The 15574-nt window shown below is 30.2% G+C and overlaps 2 protein-coding genes across 2 annotated transcripts, besides 15 other annotated features; both read left to right on the top strand.

Annotated features, from left to right (window-relative positions):
• The first annotated feature begins 280 nt into the window (after nt 1-280).
• Nucleotides 281-1339: a mobile genetic element.
• A 600-nt stretch (nt 1340-1939) lies between these two features.
• Nucleotides 1940-1977: a mobile genetic element.
• Nucleotides 1940-1977: a terminal%2Cinverted (terminal inverted repeat of Banshee-A3 transposon ID:TVAGG3_0139360).
• Nucleotides 1978-3177: 1200 nt separating this feature from the next.
• Nucleotides 3178-3516, top strand: TVAGG3_0139350 (uncharacterized protein; the record flags this gene model as incomplete). The annotated part of the gene is made up of 1 exon (XM_051224213.1): nt 3178-3516. The coding sequence occupies one exon, from the start codon at nt 3178-3180 to the stop codon at nt 3514-3516; it is 339 nt and encodes a 112-aa protein (XP_051109199.1).
• A 3245-nt stretch (nt 3517-6761) lies between these two features.
• Nucleotides 6762-9028: a mobile genetic element.
• Nucleotides 9028-9065: a mobile genetic element.
• Nucleotides 9029-9065: a terminal%2Cinverted (terminal inverted repeat of Banshee-A3 transposon ID:TVAGG3_0139330).
• Nucleotides 9066-9618: 553 nt separating this feature from the next.
• Nucleotides 9619-9655: a mobile genetic element.
• Nucleotides 9619-9655: a terminal%2Cinverted (terminal inverted repeat of Banshee-A3 transposon ID:TVAGG3_0139320).
• Nucleotides 9656-9657: 2 nt separating this feature from the next.
• Nucleotides 9658-10459: a mobile genetic element.
• Nucleotides 10426-10459: a terminal%2Cinverted (terminal inverted repeat of MuDR-4N1_TV transposon ID:TVAGG3_0139310).
• Nucleotides 10460-11144: 685 nt separating this feature from the next.
• Nucleotides 11145-11181: a mobile genetic element.
• Nucleotides 11145-11181: a terminal%2Cinverted (terminal inverted repeat of Banshee-A3 transposon ID:TVAGG3_0139300).
• Nucleotides 11182-11863: 682 nt separating this feature from the next.
• Nucleotides 11864-12922: a mobile genetic element.
• Nucleotides 12923-13523: 601 nt separating this feature from the next.
• Nucleotides 13524-13561: a mobile genetic element.
• Nucleotides 13524-13561: a terminal%2Cinverted (terminal inverted repeat of Banshee-A3 transposon ID:TVAGG3_0139280).
• Nucleotides 13562-14761: 1200 nt separating this feature from the next.
• Nucleotides 14762-15100, top strand: TVAGG3_0139270 (uncharacterized protein; the record flags this gene model as incomplete). The annotated part of the gene is made up of 1 exon (XM_051224212.1): nt 14762-15100. One exon carries the CDS (start codon nt 14762-14764, stop codon nt 15098-15100), a length of 339 nt encoding a protein of 112 aa, XP_051109198.1.
• Between the last annotated feature and the right edge of the window lie 474 nt (nt 15101-15574).

Genomic DNA, 15574 nt, shown 5'->3' with positions numbered 1-15574 from the left:
AATGTTTTTATTTATCATGCAATTCTTCTTGCGACCAAAGATTTGAATAAAAGTTCAAAAAATAAGATAGCTTAAAAAATAATATACGGTAGTGTTTACTAATAGATGAATAGTATATAAATTCTATTAAAATGGATTTGATCCAAAAAATATATAAAATTTGATCATAAATAAAATCGTTTTAAATTACTTCTTCATTTAAATTATAACAATTATTTTTGATTTTTATTTATCATCCACATTCAAATTTGAATCTTATCACAAAAGAAGGACCACTTTTATGACTACTGCCAAATCTATAAACAGAGAATGGCTATTTGAAGCTAAAAGAAGAATAGAAGAAGGTGAATATTACAAAAGTGTGGGAAAGGAAGTTGAATTGGAAAATGGTAAAATTAAATTGAATGTTGCCGAAAATACAATAAGAAGAGCATTTCAACTTCAAGAAATCGAATTACCAAAAGTTAGTCGCGGCAGAAAACCAAATCCACCAACATTTGAACAAAAACAATTAATTAATTCTTGTGTTTCACAATATAAAGGAGGAATTTCAAAAACTTATTTATTGATTAAAAGGTTTCAAAATATTGTTCAAAATCCCGATTGTGAGAAAGAAAAAGAAGAAATTGCAAAAGAATTTGAAAATATAGAAGATTTGACAAAAGATCAAATTTTTGACAATTTACAAAAAATAAAGCCTCATCAAGTGGAAAAATTTATGATGGAATCAGGTTTATCTTCAAAAAGAGATTACAAACCAGCAGATCCACCTACCAAATATCGTGCCATATCAAAGAATTTGATATGGCACTGCGATATTCATTACCTTCACGGTAATGTTTCTTTTCCATTCTTTGCCATATTGAATGATATGACACGTAAAGTTCTCAAAACTAAATTATTGAAAAACAAGTCTTCCAACTCAACAGCGAATATTTTAAGAAAACTTTTAGAGGAGTTTATCCCTTACTGCATCTGGACCGATAACGGCGGTGAAAACCGCGGTGAATTCGGCCAGGTTATGCAGGAAAACGGAATAGTTTGGAAGCACACCTTGCCGTATATGCCAAGACAGAACGGCAAGGTGGAGCGCCTGTGGCCAAGCTTAGAAAAGTTTTTGCCAGACGAGTTGGATGATATTCAACAAATCAAGGACTCAGTTCAGCAGTTCATTGAAAAATACAACAATACACCACATTTATCTCTCGATATTAATCCAAAAACGAATAGTAATTACACTCCTAACGAATTATTCGAAGTTTCAAAATTTTGGTACGAGCCAGAAATGCAAAAATGGGAGTTATATATCAAAGAGGAATGGGTTTTAGCAAAATTTGAATAATTACATCATTTTAAATGACTTCTAAACAATTTTATTTATGATCAAATTTTATATATCTTTTTGGATCAAATCCATTTTAATAGAATTTATATACTATTCATCTATTAGTAAACACTACCGTATATTATTTTTAAGCTATCTTATTTTTTGAAATTTTATTCAAATCTTTGGTCGCAAGAAGAATTGCATGATAAATAAAAACATTTAATCAAAGTCAATTTTATTTTTCATATTCAAATGGACTGAGTGTTAACATTTAACATTTTTTGCTAATTGTCGTCAAAAATTAGGCGTAAAGCAAAAATTGATATTTCATATGGTTTTATGATAGATAAGCATTATATTCCCACTCATTATATTCGTAAATTTTGAGGTTTATCCTTCGCTTTTAAGATCATTGAATTTGATTTTTATATAAAATAGTTATATATTAGAAAATAATATGAGTTTATGTGATATTATTTTTCAGAAGATTTTGTGTTCTTCTTCAAAATTTTATTTTTTATTAAAAAGAATCTTTACAAATATACATTTACTTTAATTAATATTTAAAAACGTGCTCTATCAAAAGTTCCAAAAATTCAATATTATAGCTTTTCTGAGGTGTCACTTTTGATGAATTTCTGTTTTCAACACTAGACAAAAACAATTATATTAGATGCACATGATTAACATCTCTTGGTCTGATGATGTTTTTCAATTAAAAGATTATTATATACAGTTGAATTTACAAAATTCTTAATTCATAATTGCATGGCACAAGAGAGGTATGATCTGCTTATATGTTAATGATAGATATACCATATTATTTCCATTACTATAAATAACTTAAAGAAATATATCTTCTAAGTGTATTTTTTGTTCAATTTTGTTTGAAAAAAAAATTAAAACGCATTTCTTATCTTGTTTAGCTTTGATAAGTTGGATTAAATAATATTACTAAATACAAATCATGATAACAATTATATATCCATGCTAAATGCCTGAAGATCTGGTGAAAATATTGAGATATGCCTCACTTCCATCATTTCGTCTTACCACATAAAAATATGTGATTTTTAAAACAAGTTAGCTGATATGCTTTTAACAAAACCGAATCAAAAGTATTCAAAAAAATCTGAAATTGTAAAATATCTTAATCAAAAATAAAGGGTTGATCTTCATTTTCGGGATTTCAAAAAAATTTGGAATTTCACCTCCCAAACACACAGATTGTCCAGTTCATTGGCATAGAGAATATCCGATTTCCAGTGTTTTACTCTGAATCTTATTAGTTAAATACCGAATTTCGAACATAAATTCATCAAAATCGAATAAAGAGACTACCAAAAACGACACAAATATAATCAAGTCACAATCATTTAACAGGAACTCCTTAAATGAAGATTTTTACAATTTTAATCTCTATATTTTAGAAAAAAATATGCTCAGTCACAAACACAATTACTATGTTATGGAACAAGGCATTGACACTCGAATCTCTGGCCAATTCGAGGAACATCCAAAATTTCAATAATCTTATCCCACAGAATCCATAGCCCAAAAACTTTAATTTGCATAGTACATTTGAAGACGAATAATATTAGTCCAATTTTTTTTAACTTTGAAATTTTCAAAGATACAAAATTTATTACATTTAGAATTAATGCATTAATATATGCATTTGTTCCGTACCGAAAATGAACTTTACAAAAAGTGACATGAAAAGTCTTAATTACATTAAAGCCAAATGTAAACTTCATTGAGAAAAAGCAGTTTTGTCTCGTATTCAACGTAAAATCTTCAAAAGAAGACTAAACAAAAAGTGCTACACTGATAACAAAGATGAATTTCACATGGAACGCGATGATTCAATAACTGCAGAGTTGCGACATACAATTGCGGAAAATGTATGGACAACCACATGTAATGGTGGAGAACCATCGTATCTTTCAGAGGTCGAATTACTTGATTTTTATGGTGAAATCAATCAAAGAGCAAAAGGTCTTGCATGTGAAAAGGTAATCGAAGCTTATCAGATTGCCTACGAATTACTGGAGTATAGATACAGCAGAGCTTTATATCTAGCTGGCCTTGTTCATCCAGACGAATTTCCAACAAGAGGAAAAAGAATTGTTTACTTCGCTAGAAGTATATCTCCCCTCAAGATCATGGTTAAACAGAGTTTGCTCTGATCTCAACATTGAGATCAAAAGCTCAAAAGAAAATGAGGAAAAACGAGCAAAGTACTGTAACACAGCAACAGTTGCTAACTTCTTACATTAATTTCAGTATACGGCAGGAATTGATCCATGGAATAAGTGGAGTATTTATGAAACATCTCTGCTTCATCAAAGCGTTACAAAGTTATCTGCACTGAAAGCAACCCTCCTTTAACCAAAGAAGAGCATGAATTTGTGCTTGTTACTAGTATCTTCCCATATAATTCTGAAGGATACCGGATGAAACCATTTATTATTGTTCCAGGAATATAAAATTGTTCACAGGAACTCCGCTCCGTGAGAGCATTCCTTACAGGACAATCTTATGGATGGATGACAAAGAAGATATGGGATATCTTTAATTTAACTTTTATTATCGAAATCCAGAGATATCGCTCAAGTCTTGATGCTATCACAGCAGCTCAGCATAATATCGTATTCGGTGATAATCATATCAGCCGAGTAAGTTATTTTACTTGCAAACTTTTGAGTCTCTTCAGAATTGAACTCTTGACATTTCCAGCTTACTGCACAGTAGTTCTCCAGTTATTTGATGTAGGATGTGCAGCATCTTTGAGATCAAAGAATAACAGGTTAAAATATGTTCCGCTTTACACATATGAGCAAGATAATTTATCAAATACCCCAAAACCAAGGTTAAAAATTGTAAGAATTTTAATTGATGCTTGTGATTAAGTCAATGCATCAGTATGGTATTCATCCGTGGAACCCAGATAAAGCCTTATCCAACGAATTAACAAACAAAACATCAAACGCAATACCAAATCCCACATATATATTTAATTCTTCTTGCAAAAAATTAACATCTGACGCCGAATTACTTAAAATTGCGCAATTTGAAGCAATCAAATTCAAACATTAAATCAAGCACTGATAGTTATTGTAACAAATATTTCGAATTATTTAGATTATTATCCTCCAAATACAAAAATTCTCAGCAAAGGGATGAAATTGAGTCAATTTAATGGAGCAAAACGAAGTGAGGTGAAATTCACCACTTTGACACCTCGTATTTTTCAGATATATCGATTAATATTGAGTTTTATTGGGATGGAAAACATACTGAAAAACCTGCAATATCAACACCTTTTTATATAATATTGAATAAATAAAAATTTGTTTTTATTTTCCAAAAAGATATATGATACATTTTTATTATACAGGTTAAAAACTGTCTAGCTTTTGCTTTTAGTGCTCGACCAGAGGCATACATTGAAAATACAATCCTCTCCATGGTTTTTGTGTAGGATCTGATCTTCTCAAAACGATGATATTGACTATTATTATATGAATTGAATGTATTTATGAATATTTCGAAATTTTAATATAAATAATTTATTAAAAATAAAAATTGAACGTAAGTACAAAAAATATAATTTGAAAGCAAATTAAAAATTAACGATACGATAATTTGGAACTTTTACCTTTTGCCAATAAATATAAAAATAAAATTTTGGGAATTGGAACTTAAGAGTAGAGAGACCTTTGTTGATATGTATGAGGCTATGTATTTATGTGTAGATCTGAGTAAGCTTGGTTATCATATAGCGGTTTCTGATGAAATTGAGAACCTCGGAGACCCAAGACCTTTGTTGATATGTATGAGGCTATGTATTTGTGCGTAGTCATTAAACCCATTCTTGCAAATTAGAATATTATTTTATTTGTTATATTGAGCTTTCTTCCTGATAATTTGCATATCTTCAAAATCATTAAAGTAAGTAAAATCAGTTGTTTTTTCGGTGATTAATCTTAATTCTTCGCATTATATTTCTTTTTTTTGAAAAATCTTACTGTTTGGGGAAATTCTCTTTGCGAAATCTGTTGGCCTGAGGATTATCTGGTTGAATAAAAATATGTTCAATTCCCCTTTCGCATAATAATTAATGAAATTGTGTTTTATTTTCGAGAGTGTGCAAAACGTTCCCACTTCTTGAGAGGTACGTTTTGCAAATTTTTTTCTTTCATACATAGAAGATTTTTGGAAGATGATTGATCTCTACATGATATTATATCATATTTCTACATTGAGTCCTTAACAATATTAAATTGCAGGGTTTTCAAATCAAAAAACTAACTTTCGCTCTTTCAGGTCAAATCAGCAAGGCTCTTCTATATAGGTGTTGGATATATTATCAAACTGAAATGAAACTTTCCAGAGATGTCCATAAAATTATTTTGCAAAACATCCCTCTCAAAAAGTGGGAACGTTTTTGCAATTTTTCTTTATTTTTTGTACCATTATCGGTCCATAGAGCGAAATGGGGACCAGGTATTGTGCTTAATGCACGTTTGAGTACATTTGTTGTATACTCTGCAGTTTTCTGAGAAAAAGATTATGAGTGATCTCGTTTTTTCTTAAAGTCATTTTTTTCTTATCAAAAAAAATTAAAATTACGTAAAACTATGACAAAATTACGTAATTCACAATTTTAATGCTGAAAAATAGGAATATAAGCTTATAATACTACAGGTAGATTGAGCATCGATGCGCGCTAATGCCAACATGATTAATTTGAGTCGGTTTTATATATTATTGGAAATTAATCACAAATTGTCCATGAATATAAGTTATATTCTTCGATATTATGAGTTAATGAAGGCTACAATATTTGTAATCATGATTGGCTAGTTAAAATCTATTAGAATAAAAGAAATTGTAATTTAATAATATTGAATTGACATTTTAAATAATTTGAGGTCTAATCCATTATGAGTATGGTTATTACAGGTCACTTATTATTATTCTTTGATATACAAAGAGTTAAAACGATTTGGTAATGAGATATTGTAGAAAATAAAAATAACTGTAATCTATTGAAACTGATAAAAAAAATTAAATCCATTTATTTTTTATTCATATGTTATTATTGATGAGAATTAGATTCATTTAAAATTGAATACATATTTTTGAGAGAGTCAAAAATTTCAGGATCGATTTCATCTTCGCATTCATCCAAATATATTCTAAGCTCGGAATTTTCAAATGCATTCAAAATATTGGCAAAGTTTTCTTTACAAGAAGAGTTAAATAAAATTTCTTGTAAACAATTAATAATAAATTTTGGGTTAAATTCAACAAAATCCGAAAGAATTTCAAACACCTTTTCAAATTTGTCATTAAATATCGAAAGGGATATTGAATCTTTTATGATAATAGCGATGAGGATATTTATCAAAATTTCCTTATTTTTGAAGAGTGCGGGATAAATTTGTCAAGTGTCACTTTTCAATAACCTTAAATTACGCTGTTCTAATTTTTTAAAAAATAACCTTAAATTATATTTGAAGAAATTATGTCTATGATATATGTTTTATTCTAGAATCTTGGAGTTTTCATGCACTACACAAGAGCTCCAAGGTTCCAAGAGTGAATGCTCAATAGCAATTATAGAGATGTACCTTTTCAAAATGACTTTTACTGATTAAATTTAATCAATAGAAGACATTTTGAAAAGGTACCTCTACAATTAGATATACAAGAGATTCAAAGCTTCATTTCAGATAGATTTGAAACTTTGAAACTCTTGGTAGATTTTGAGTGAATGCTGACAATCATCTTTGAGAAGGTTTTCTTAAAGAAAACCTTCTCAAAGAGGTTTCTCAGGAGCCCTGAGGCTCCCTTTCGTAATGATTGGGAGCCTTGGGGCTCCTGAGACGAAGAATGGCTTCGCCGAATCTTTGATCAGCAGAGGCCAAATGAAAAGGCCTCTGCTGATGGATTCTCAGGAGCCCTGAGGCTCCCTTTCGTAATGATTGGGAGCCTTGGGGCTCCTGAGACGAAGAATGGCTTCGCCGAATCTTTGATCAGCAGAGGCCAAATGAAAAGGCCTCTGCTGATGGATTCTCAGGAGCCCTGAGGCTCCCTTTCGTAATGATTGGGAGCCTTGGGGCTCCTGAGACGAAGAATGGCTTCGCCGAATCTTTGATCAGCAGAGGCCAAATGAAAAGGCCTCTGCTGATGGATTCTCAGGAGCCCTGAGGAAACAATAAGAATTACCGAAAAAGTGACAAAACATCAAAAAACAGGGAAGGGGTCTCAATTTTATTACTTATATTATTTTACAATATTTATATAAATACTCTTTATAATATATTTTACTTAAAAATTATACCTCAAATTCAAAATATTATAATATTATTACATAATTATCTCAAAATTATATTTTTATATATTATTTTTCATATGTATAAATCATATAATCTATATCTATGCAAATCTCATCTAATTTTTTTTGAAAACAAACCGCTACCATTTTATAATGGTCCATCTTTAAATTCATCATAAATTCTGGTACATGTTAGTACCAGAGTCTTCAAATCTCAAACACTCTGGTACCAACATGTACCAGACGCGAGTTTCCAATGCCCTCGTACGATTTTCTATTAAGATCTTCTTGAATGAGAAAGGTCTTCATAGAAACTCGTACGAGGCCTTCTCTTTTAAATACTCTGGTACCTGCTGGTATCGGAGTCGACTTTACAGCCCTTTCCCAAATTTTAAGCTGGGGAAAGTTTTCAAGCAATGAAAGGGAAGCTCTCGCTATGAGGTGAAAATCTAGAATTTTTACCTCATAGCGAGTAATCCTTTGTTAATTGCTTGAAAACTTTCTTCAAATTATCAAAATTTCGAGGAAATTTTCCTTGCTTCAAAGTAGAGATGGAGCCCTTTGAGCCACTGCATATAGGTCAGTGACTCAAAATACTCCATCTCTACTAGAAATCGCCAAAATTTGGGTCGCAATCTTTGAAATGCGACGCAAGTTTTGGCAATTTCGCGAGGGACTTGCTCCATTGGTGATAGATTCACACTCTATGCACCAGATGGAACAATTCTTTCGCTGACAGCGGGAAACTTTGTCTGAATAGTTTAACATTCAGACAAAGTTTCCCGCTGTCAGAGAGGAATGGAAGGGTAAGAGGTATATATTCATAATGTATACCTCTTACTCTTCCATTCCCTCAAGAAAGTTCAAAAACTTGGTGCAATCAGTTCTGATTGCACCCAAGTTTTTGAACTTTATATAAGGAATTGTTGGCTATGTTGTACTGATCATGAATCAGTAATTCATCATAGCCAACAATCCTTCGCAAACAGTGGAAACTTTGTCTGAATAGTTTAACATTCAGACAAAGTTTCCCGCTGTCAGAGAGGGAATTAGAGGGTGGGAGATATATAGATAGACTATACATCTCTCACCTTTAATTCCCTCAAGAAAGTTCAAAAACTTGGGTGCAATCAGAACTGATTGCACCCAAGTTTTTGAATTTGTATAAGGAATTGTTGGCTATGATGTGGATAGCCGCTGCCAGACCAAATGAATTAACCGTTGTGAATAACGTTTCTGAATCTTTATTTAAAAAGATAAAATATCACGATTTTGGCTGCGTTAAAAATCAAAGAATTGATGTTTTTGTCAAAAATCTTTTAGAAGAAGTTGCACCCAATTACTTTTATCGTATTGTTGTAAACAGAAATTCATCAAAAGTGACACCTCAGAAAAGCTAAAATATGAATTTTTGGAACTTTTGATAGAGCACGTTTTTAAATATTAATTTAAGTAAATGTATATTTTGTAAAGATTCTTTTTAATAAAAAATAAAATTTTGAAGAAGAACACAAAATCTTCTGAAAAATAATATCACATAAACTCATATTATTTTCTAATATATAACTATTTTATATAAAAATCAAATTCAATGATCTTAAAAGCGAAGGATAAACCTCAAAATTTACGAATATAATGAGTGGGAATATAATGCTTATCTATCATAAAACCATATGAAATATTCCCACTCATTATATTCGTAAATTTTGAGGTTTATCCTTCGCTTTTAAGATCATTGAATTTGATTTTTATATAAAATAGTTATATATTAGAAAATAATATGAGTTTATTGATATTCTTTTTCAGAAGATTTCATTCTATATGCCTATGAAAAGTACTCTCAAAACTAACTTTTTCCTAATTATAATTAAATCTAGAATATTGTATTATGCTTAGTATTATTTCATTTTTCTCATTCAATTTAGAATTTACAAATGTCAAAAAATTGAGAGCTGTCACTTTTGATGAATTTCTGTTTATTACAGTATTAAAAAACGATTTACTTCAAACAGGTTTTATTCCTTCAATTAGAATTCGCGAGCCTCGATTGACAGATTATAAAACAAAATTGAAAAAAGAAGTTCAATCACGTTTATACCAAGTATTAAATTTTGTTCAGAATCAAGAAGCCAATTTGAATCCATTAAGATTTTTATTGGAAAATGCTGAAGAAAAACTTTCTCAAATAAATGAGAAGATACAAAATTCAATTACATATTTAAGATCGTTTGAAATTCCAAATGAATTGTTAGATACGTATATGTTAGAAATTAATGAATTTTGTTATAATTCTCCAGATTATATTTAGAACATTTCGAAGAATTTTTAGAGGATTTCAAAAGAAAAAGAATAATTTAATAGACTAAAAATTTATTATTTTTTATTGTGAATTTAAATTGTCACTTTTTAAGTGTTACTCCCTATTGAAAGTGTCACTTTTTGGGTGTCACTTTTTCGGAAATTCTTATATACTCGAAGAATGGCTTCGCCGAATCTTTGATCAGCAGAGGCCAAATGAAAAGGCCTCTGCTGATGGATTCTCAGGAGCCCTGAGGCTCCCTTTCGTAATGATTGGGAGCCTTGGGGCTCCTGAGACGAAGAATGGCTTCGCCGAATCTTTGATCAGCAGAGGCCAAATGAAAAGGCCTCTGCTGATGGATTCTCAGGAGCCCTGAGGCTCCCTTTCGTAATGATTGGGAGCCTTGGGGCTCCTGCAGCAGAGTATCGCTCCGCTCCATTAATTTTTTTTAAAAAAAAGTGCCGTGTGGCAAATTTGTCCTGTTCCCTCTCCTAACACATAACTCCACAACTACCCAAGTACTATATTGCCACTCCTTCCCGCATTGCATTTGAGAAACATTAAAAGTGGCGACAAGTGCACTTGCCATGGCATATTGTTGCGCGTATATACTACTTCTAATGAAAGAAGCAGTATATACGCGCAATTCGAGTGAGATTGCAGCAGAAAGTCGAGAAGAGAGCCCTTTCTTAAGGTTAGGACTCCCTTCTCGACTTTATTATACAATGAAATATAAATCATAGTATATTTTTGTCACTTTTCACATCGTATTACCCCGATAGAAACAAAACAAAACGACTTTCTTGATATATCAATAAATGGCACGGATAATTTATTGGATGCATTGGAAAAATATTTTAATACATATCCTATTGAGCAAAATCGATTTCAAAAAGATGAAATATTAGAATGGCCCAAGTATTTAATCATACAATTAAACTTTCGTAAGACGAAATGGTGGAAGTGAAGTGATGTTGAAACCTTGATATTTCCTCGAAATTTCTACAAAACATATATTAGACATAAAGCATATATCTTATTTTATTAAGAATGTTGAATAATAATATTATTAAATATTAAGCTTTAAAAAAGCTAATTAAATTCAAAAATGAATATATATTATTATTGGATAAATATTAATCAGAACAAATGATTTTTTTATTAATGCTATGTAATAAACAGAAATTCATCAAAAGTGACAGCTCTCAATTTTTGACATTTGTAAATTCTAAATTGAATGAGAAAAATGAAATAACACTAAGCATAATACAATATTCTAGATTTAATTATAATTAGGAAAAAGTTAGTTTTGAGAGTACTTTTCATAGGCATATAGAATGAAATCTTCTGAAAAATAATATCACATAAACTCATATTATTTTCTAATATATAACTATTTTATATAAAAATCAAATTCAATGATCTTAAAAGCGAAGGATAAACCTCAAAATTTACGAATATAATGAGTGGGAATATAATGCTTATCTATCATAAAACCATATGAAATATCAATTTTTGCTTTACGCCTAATTTTTGACGACAATTAGCAAAAAATGTTAAATGTTAACACTCAGTCCATTTGAATATGAAAAATAAAATTGACTTTGATTAAATGTTTTTATTTATCATGCAATTCTTCTTGCGACCAAAGATTTGAATAAAATTCAAAAAATAAGATAGCTTAAAAAATAATATACGGTAGTGTTTACTAATAGATGAATAGTATATAAATTCTATTAAAATGGATTTGATCCAAAAAAATATATAAAATTTGATCATAAATAAAATCGTTTTAAATTACTTCTTCATTTAAATTATAACAATTATTTTTGATTTTTATTTATCATCCACATTCAAATTTGAATCTTATCACAAAAGAAGGACCACTTTTATGACTACTGCCAAATCTATAAACAGAGAATGGCTATTTGAAGCTAAAAGAAGAATAGAAGAAGGTGAATATTACAAAAGTGTGGGAAAGGAAGTTGAATTGGAAAATGGTAAAATTAAATTGAATGTTGCCGAAAATACAATAAGAAGAGCATTTCAACTTCAAGAAATCGAATTACCAAAAGTTAGTCGCGGCAGAAAACCAAATCCACCAACATTTGAACAAAAACAATTAATTAATTCTTGTGTTTCACAATATAAAGGAGGAATTTCAAAAACTTATTTATTGATTAAAAGGTTTCAAAATATTGTTCAAAATCCCGATTGTGAGAAAGAAAAAGAAGAAATTGCAAAAGAATTTGAAAATATAGAAGATTTGACAAAAGATCAAATTTTTGACAATTTACAAAAAATAAAGCCTCATCAAGTGGAAAAATTTATGATGGAATCAGGTTTATCTTCAAAAAGAGATTACAAACCAGCAGATCCACCTACCAAATATCGTGCCATATCAAAGAATTTGATATGGCACTGCGATATTCATTACCTTCACGGTAATGTTTCTTTTCCATTCTTTGCCATATTGAATGATATGACACGTAAAGTTCTCAAAACTAAATTATTGAAAAACAAGTCTTCCAACTCAACAGCGAATATTTTAAGAAAACTTTTAGAGGAGTTTATCCCTTACTGCATCTGGACCGATAACGGCGGTGAAAACCGCGGTGAATTCGGCCAGGTTATGCAGGAAAACGGAATAGTTTGGAAGCACACCTTGCCGTATATGCCAAGACAGAACGGCAAGGTGGAGCGCCTGTGGCCAAGCTTAGAAAAGTTTTTGCCAGACGAGTTGGATGATATTCAACAAATCAAGGACTCAGTTCAGCAGTTCATTGAAAAATACAACAATACACCACATTTATCTCTCGATATTAATCCAAAAACGAATAGTAATTACACTCCTAACGAATTATTCGAAGTTTCAAAATTTTGGTACGAGCCAGAAATGCAAAAATGGGAGTTATATATCAAAGAGGAATGGGTTTTAGCAAAATTTGAATAATTACATCATTTTAAATGACTTCTAAACAATTTTATTTATGATCAAATTTTATATATCTTTTTGGATCAAATCCATTTTAATAGAATTTATATACTATTCATCTATTAGTAAACACTACCGTATATTATTTTTAAGCTATCTTATTTTTTGAAATTTTATTCAAATCTTTGGTCGCAAGAAGAATTGCATGATAAATAAAAACATTTAATCAAAGTCAATTTTATTTTTCATATTCAAATGGACTGAGTGTTAACATTTAACATTTTTTGCTAATTGTCGTCAAAAATTAGGCGTAAAGCAAAAATTGATATTTCATATGGTTTTATGATAGATAAGCATTATATTCCCACTCATTATATTCGTAAATTTTGAGGTTTATCCTTCGCTTTTAAGATCATTGAATTTGATTTTTATATAAAATAGTTATATATTAGAAAATAATATGAGTTTATGTGATATTATTTTTCAGAAGATTTTGTGTTCTTCTTCAAAATTTTATTTTTTATTAAAAAGAATCTTTACAAAATATACATTTACTTTAATTAATATTTAAAAACGTGCTCTATCAAAAGTTCCAAAAATTCAATATTATAGCTTTTCTGAGGTGTCACTTTTGATGAATTTCTGTTTTCAACACTAGACAAAAACAATTATATTAGATGCACATGATTAACATCTCTTGGTCTGATGATGTTTTTCAATTAAAAGATTATTATATACAGTTGAATTTACAAAATTCTTAATTCATAATTGCATGGCACAAGAGAGGTATGATCTGCTTATATGTTAATGATAGATATACCATATTATTTCCATTACTATAAATAACTTAAAGAAATATATCTTCTAAGTGTATTTTTTGTTCAATTTTGTTTGAAAAAAAAATTAAAACGCATTTCTTATCTTGTTTAGCTTTGATAAGTTGGATTAAATAATATTACTAAATACAAATCATGATAACAATTATATATCCATGCTAAATGCCTGAAGATCTGGTGAAAATATTGAGATATGCCTCACTTCCATCATTTCGTCTTACCACATAAAAATATGTGATTTTTAAAACAAGTTAGCTGATATGCTTTTAACAAAACCGAATCAAAAGTATTCAAAAAAATCTGAAATTGTAAAATATCTTAATCAAAAATAAAGGGTTGATCTTCATTTTCGGGATTTCAAAAAAATTTGGAATTTCACCTCCCAAACACACAGATTGTCCAGTTCATTGGCATAGAGAATATCCGATTTCCAGTGTTTTACTCTGAATCTTATTAGTTAAATACCGAATTTCGAACATAAATTCATCAAAATCGAATAAAGAGACTACCAAAAACGACACAAATATAATCAAGTCACAATCATTTAACAGGAACTCCTTAAATGAAGATTTTTACAATTTTAATCTCTATATTTTAGAAAAAAATATGCTCAGTCACAAACACAATTACTATGTTATGGAACAAGGCATTGACACTCGAATCTCTGGCCAATTCGAGGAACATCCAAAATTTCAATAATCTTATCCCACAGAATCCATAGCCCAAAAACTTTAATTTGCATAGTACATTTGAAGACGAATAATATTAGTCCAATTTTTTTTAACTTTGAAATTTTCAAAGATACAAAATTTATTACATTTAGAATTAATGCATTAATATATGCATTTGTTCCGTACCGAAAATGAACTTTACAAAAAGTGACATGAAAAGTCTTAATTACATTAAAGCCAAATGTAAACTTCATTGAGAAAAAGCAGTTTTGTCTCGTATTCAACGTAAAATCTTCAAAAGAAGACTAAACAAAAAGTGCTACACTGATAACAAAGATGAATTTCACATGGAACGCGATGATTCAATAACTGCAGAGTTGCGACATACAATTGCGGAAAATGTATGGACAACCACATGTAATGGTGGAGAACCATCGTATCTTTCAGAGGTCGAATTACTTGATTTTTATGGTGAAATCAATCAAAGAGCAAAAGGTCTTGCATGTGAAAAGGTAATCGAAGCTTATCAGATTGCCTACGAATTACTGGAGTATAGATACAGCAGAGCTTTATATCTAGCTGGCCTTGTTCATCCAGACGAATTTCCAACAAGAGGAAAAAGAATTGTTTACTTCGCTAGAAGTATATCTCCCCTCAAGATCATGGTTAAACAGAGTTTGCTCTGATCTCAACATTGAGATCAAAAGCTCAAAAGAAAATGAGGAAAAACGAGCAAAGTACTGTAACACAGCAACAGTTGCTAACTTCTTACATTAATTTCAGTATACGGCAGGAATTGATCCATGGAATAAGTGGAGTATTTATGAAACATCTCTGCTTCATCAAAGCGTTACAAAGTTATCTGCACTGAAAGCAACCCTCCTTTAACCAAAGAAGAGCATGAATTTGTGCTTGTTACTAGTATCTTCCCATATAATTCTGAAGGATACCGGATGAAACCATTTATTATTGTTCCAGGAATATAAAATTGTTCACAGGAACTCCGCTCCGTGAGAGCATTCCTTACAGGACAATCTTATGGATGGATGACAAAGAAGATATGGGATATCTTTAATTTAACTTTTATTATCGAAATCCAGAGATATCGCTCAAGTCTTGATGCTATCACAGCAGCTCAGCATAATATCGTATTCGGTGAT

This window comes from Trichomonas vaginalis, chromosome IV, assembly GCF_026262505.1.
Source record: "Trichomonas vaginalis G3 chromosome IV, whole genome shotgun sequence".
In the NCBI taxonomy this organism is placed as follows: Eukaryota; Parabasalia; order Trichomonadida; family Trichomonadidae; genus Trichomonas; species Trichomonas vaginalis.
This window is presented reverse-complemented; position numbering and strand designations above follow the sequence as displayed.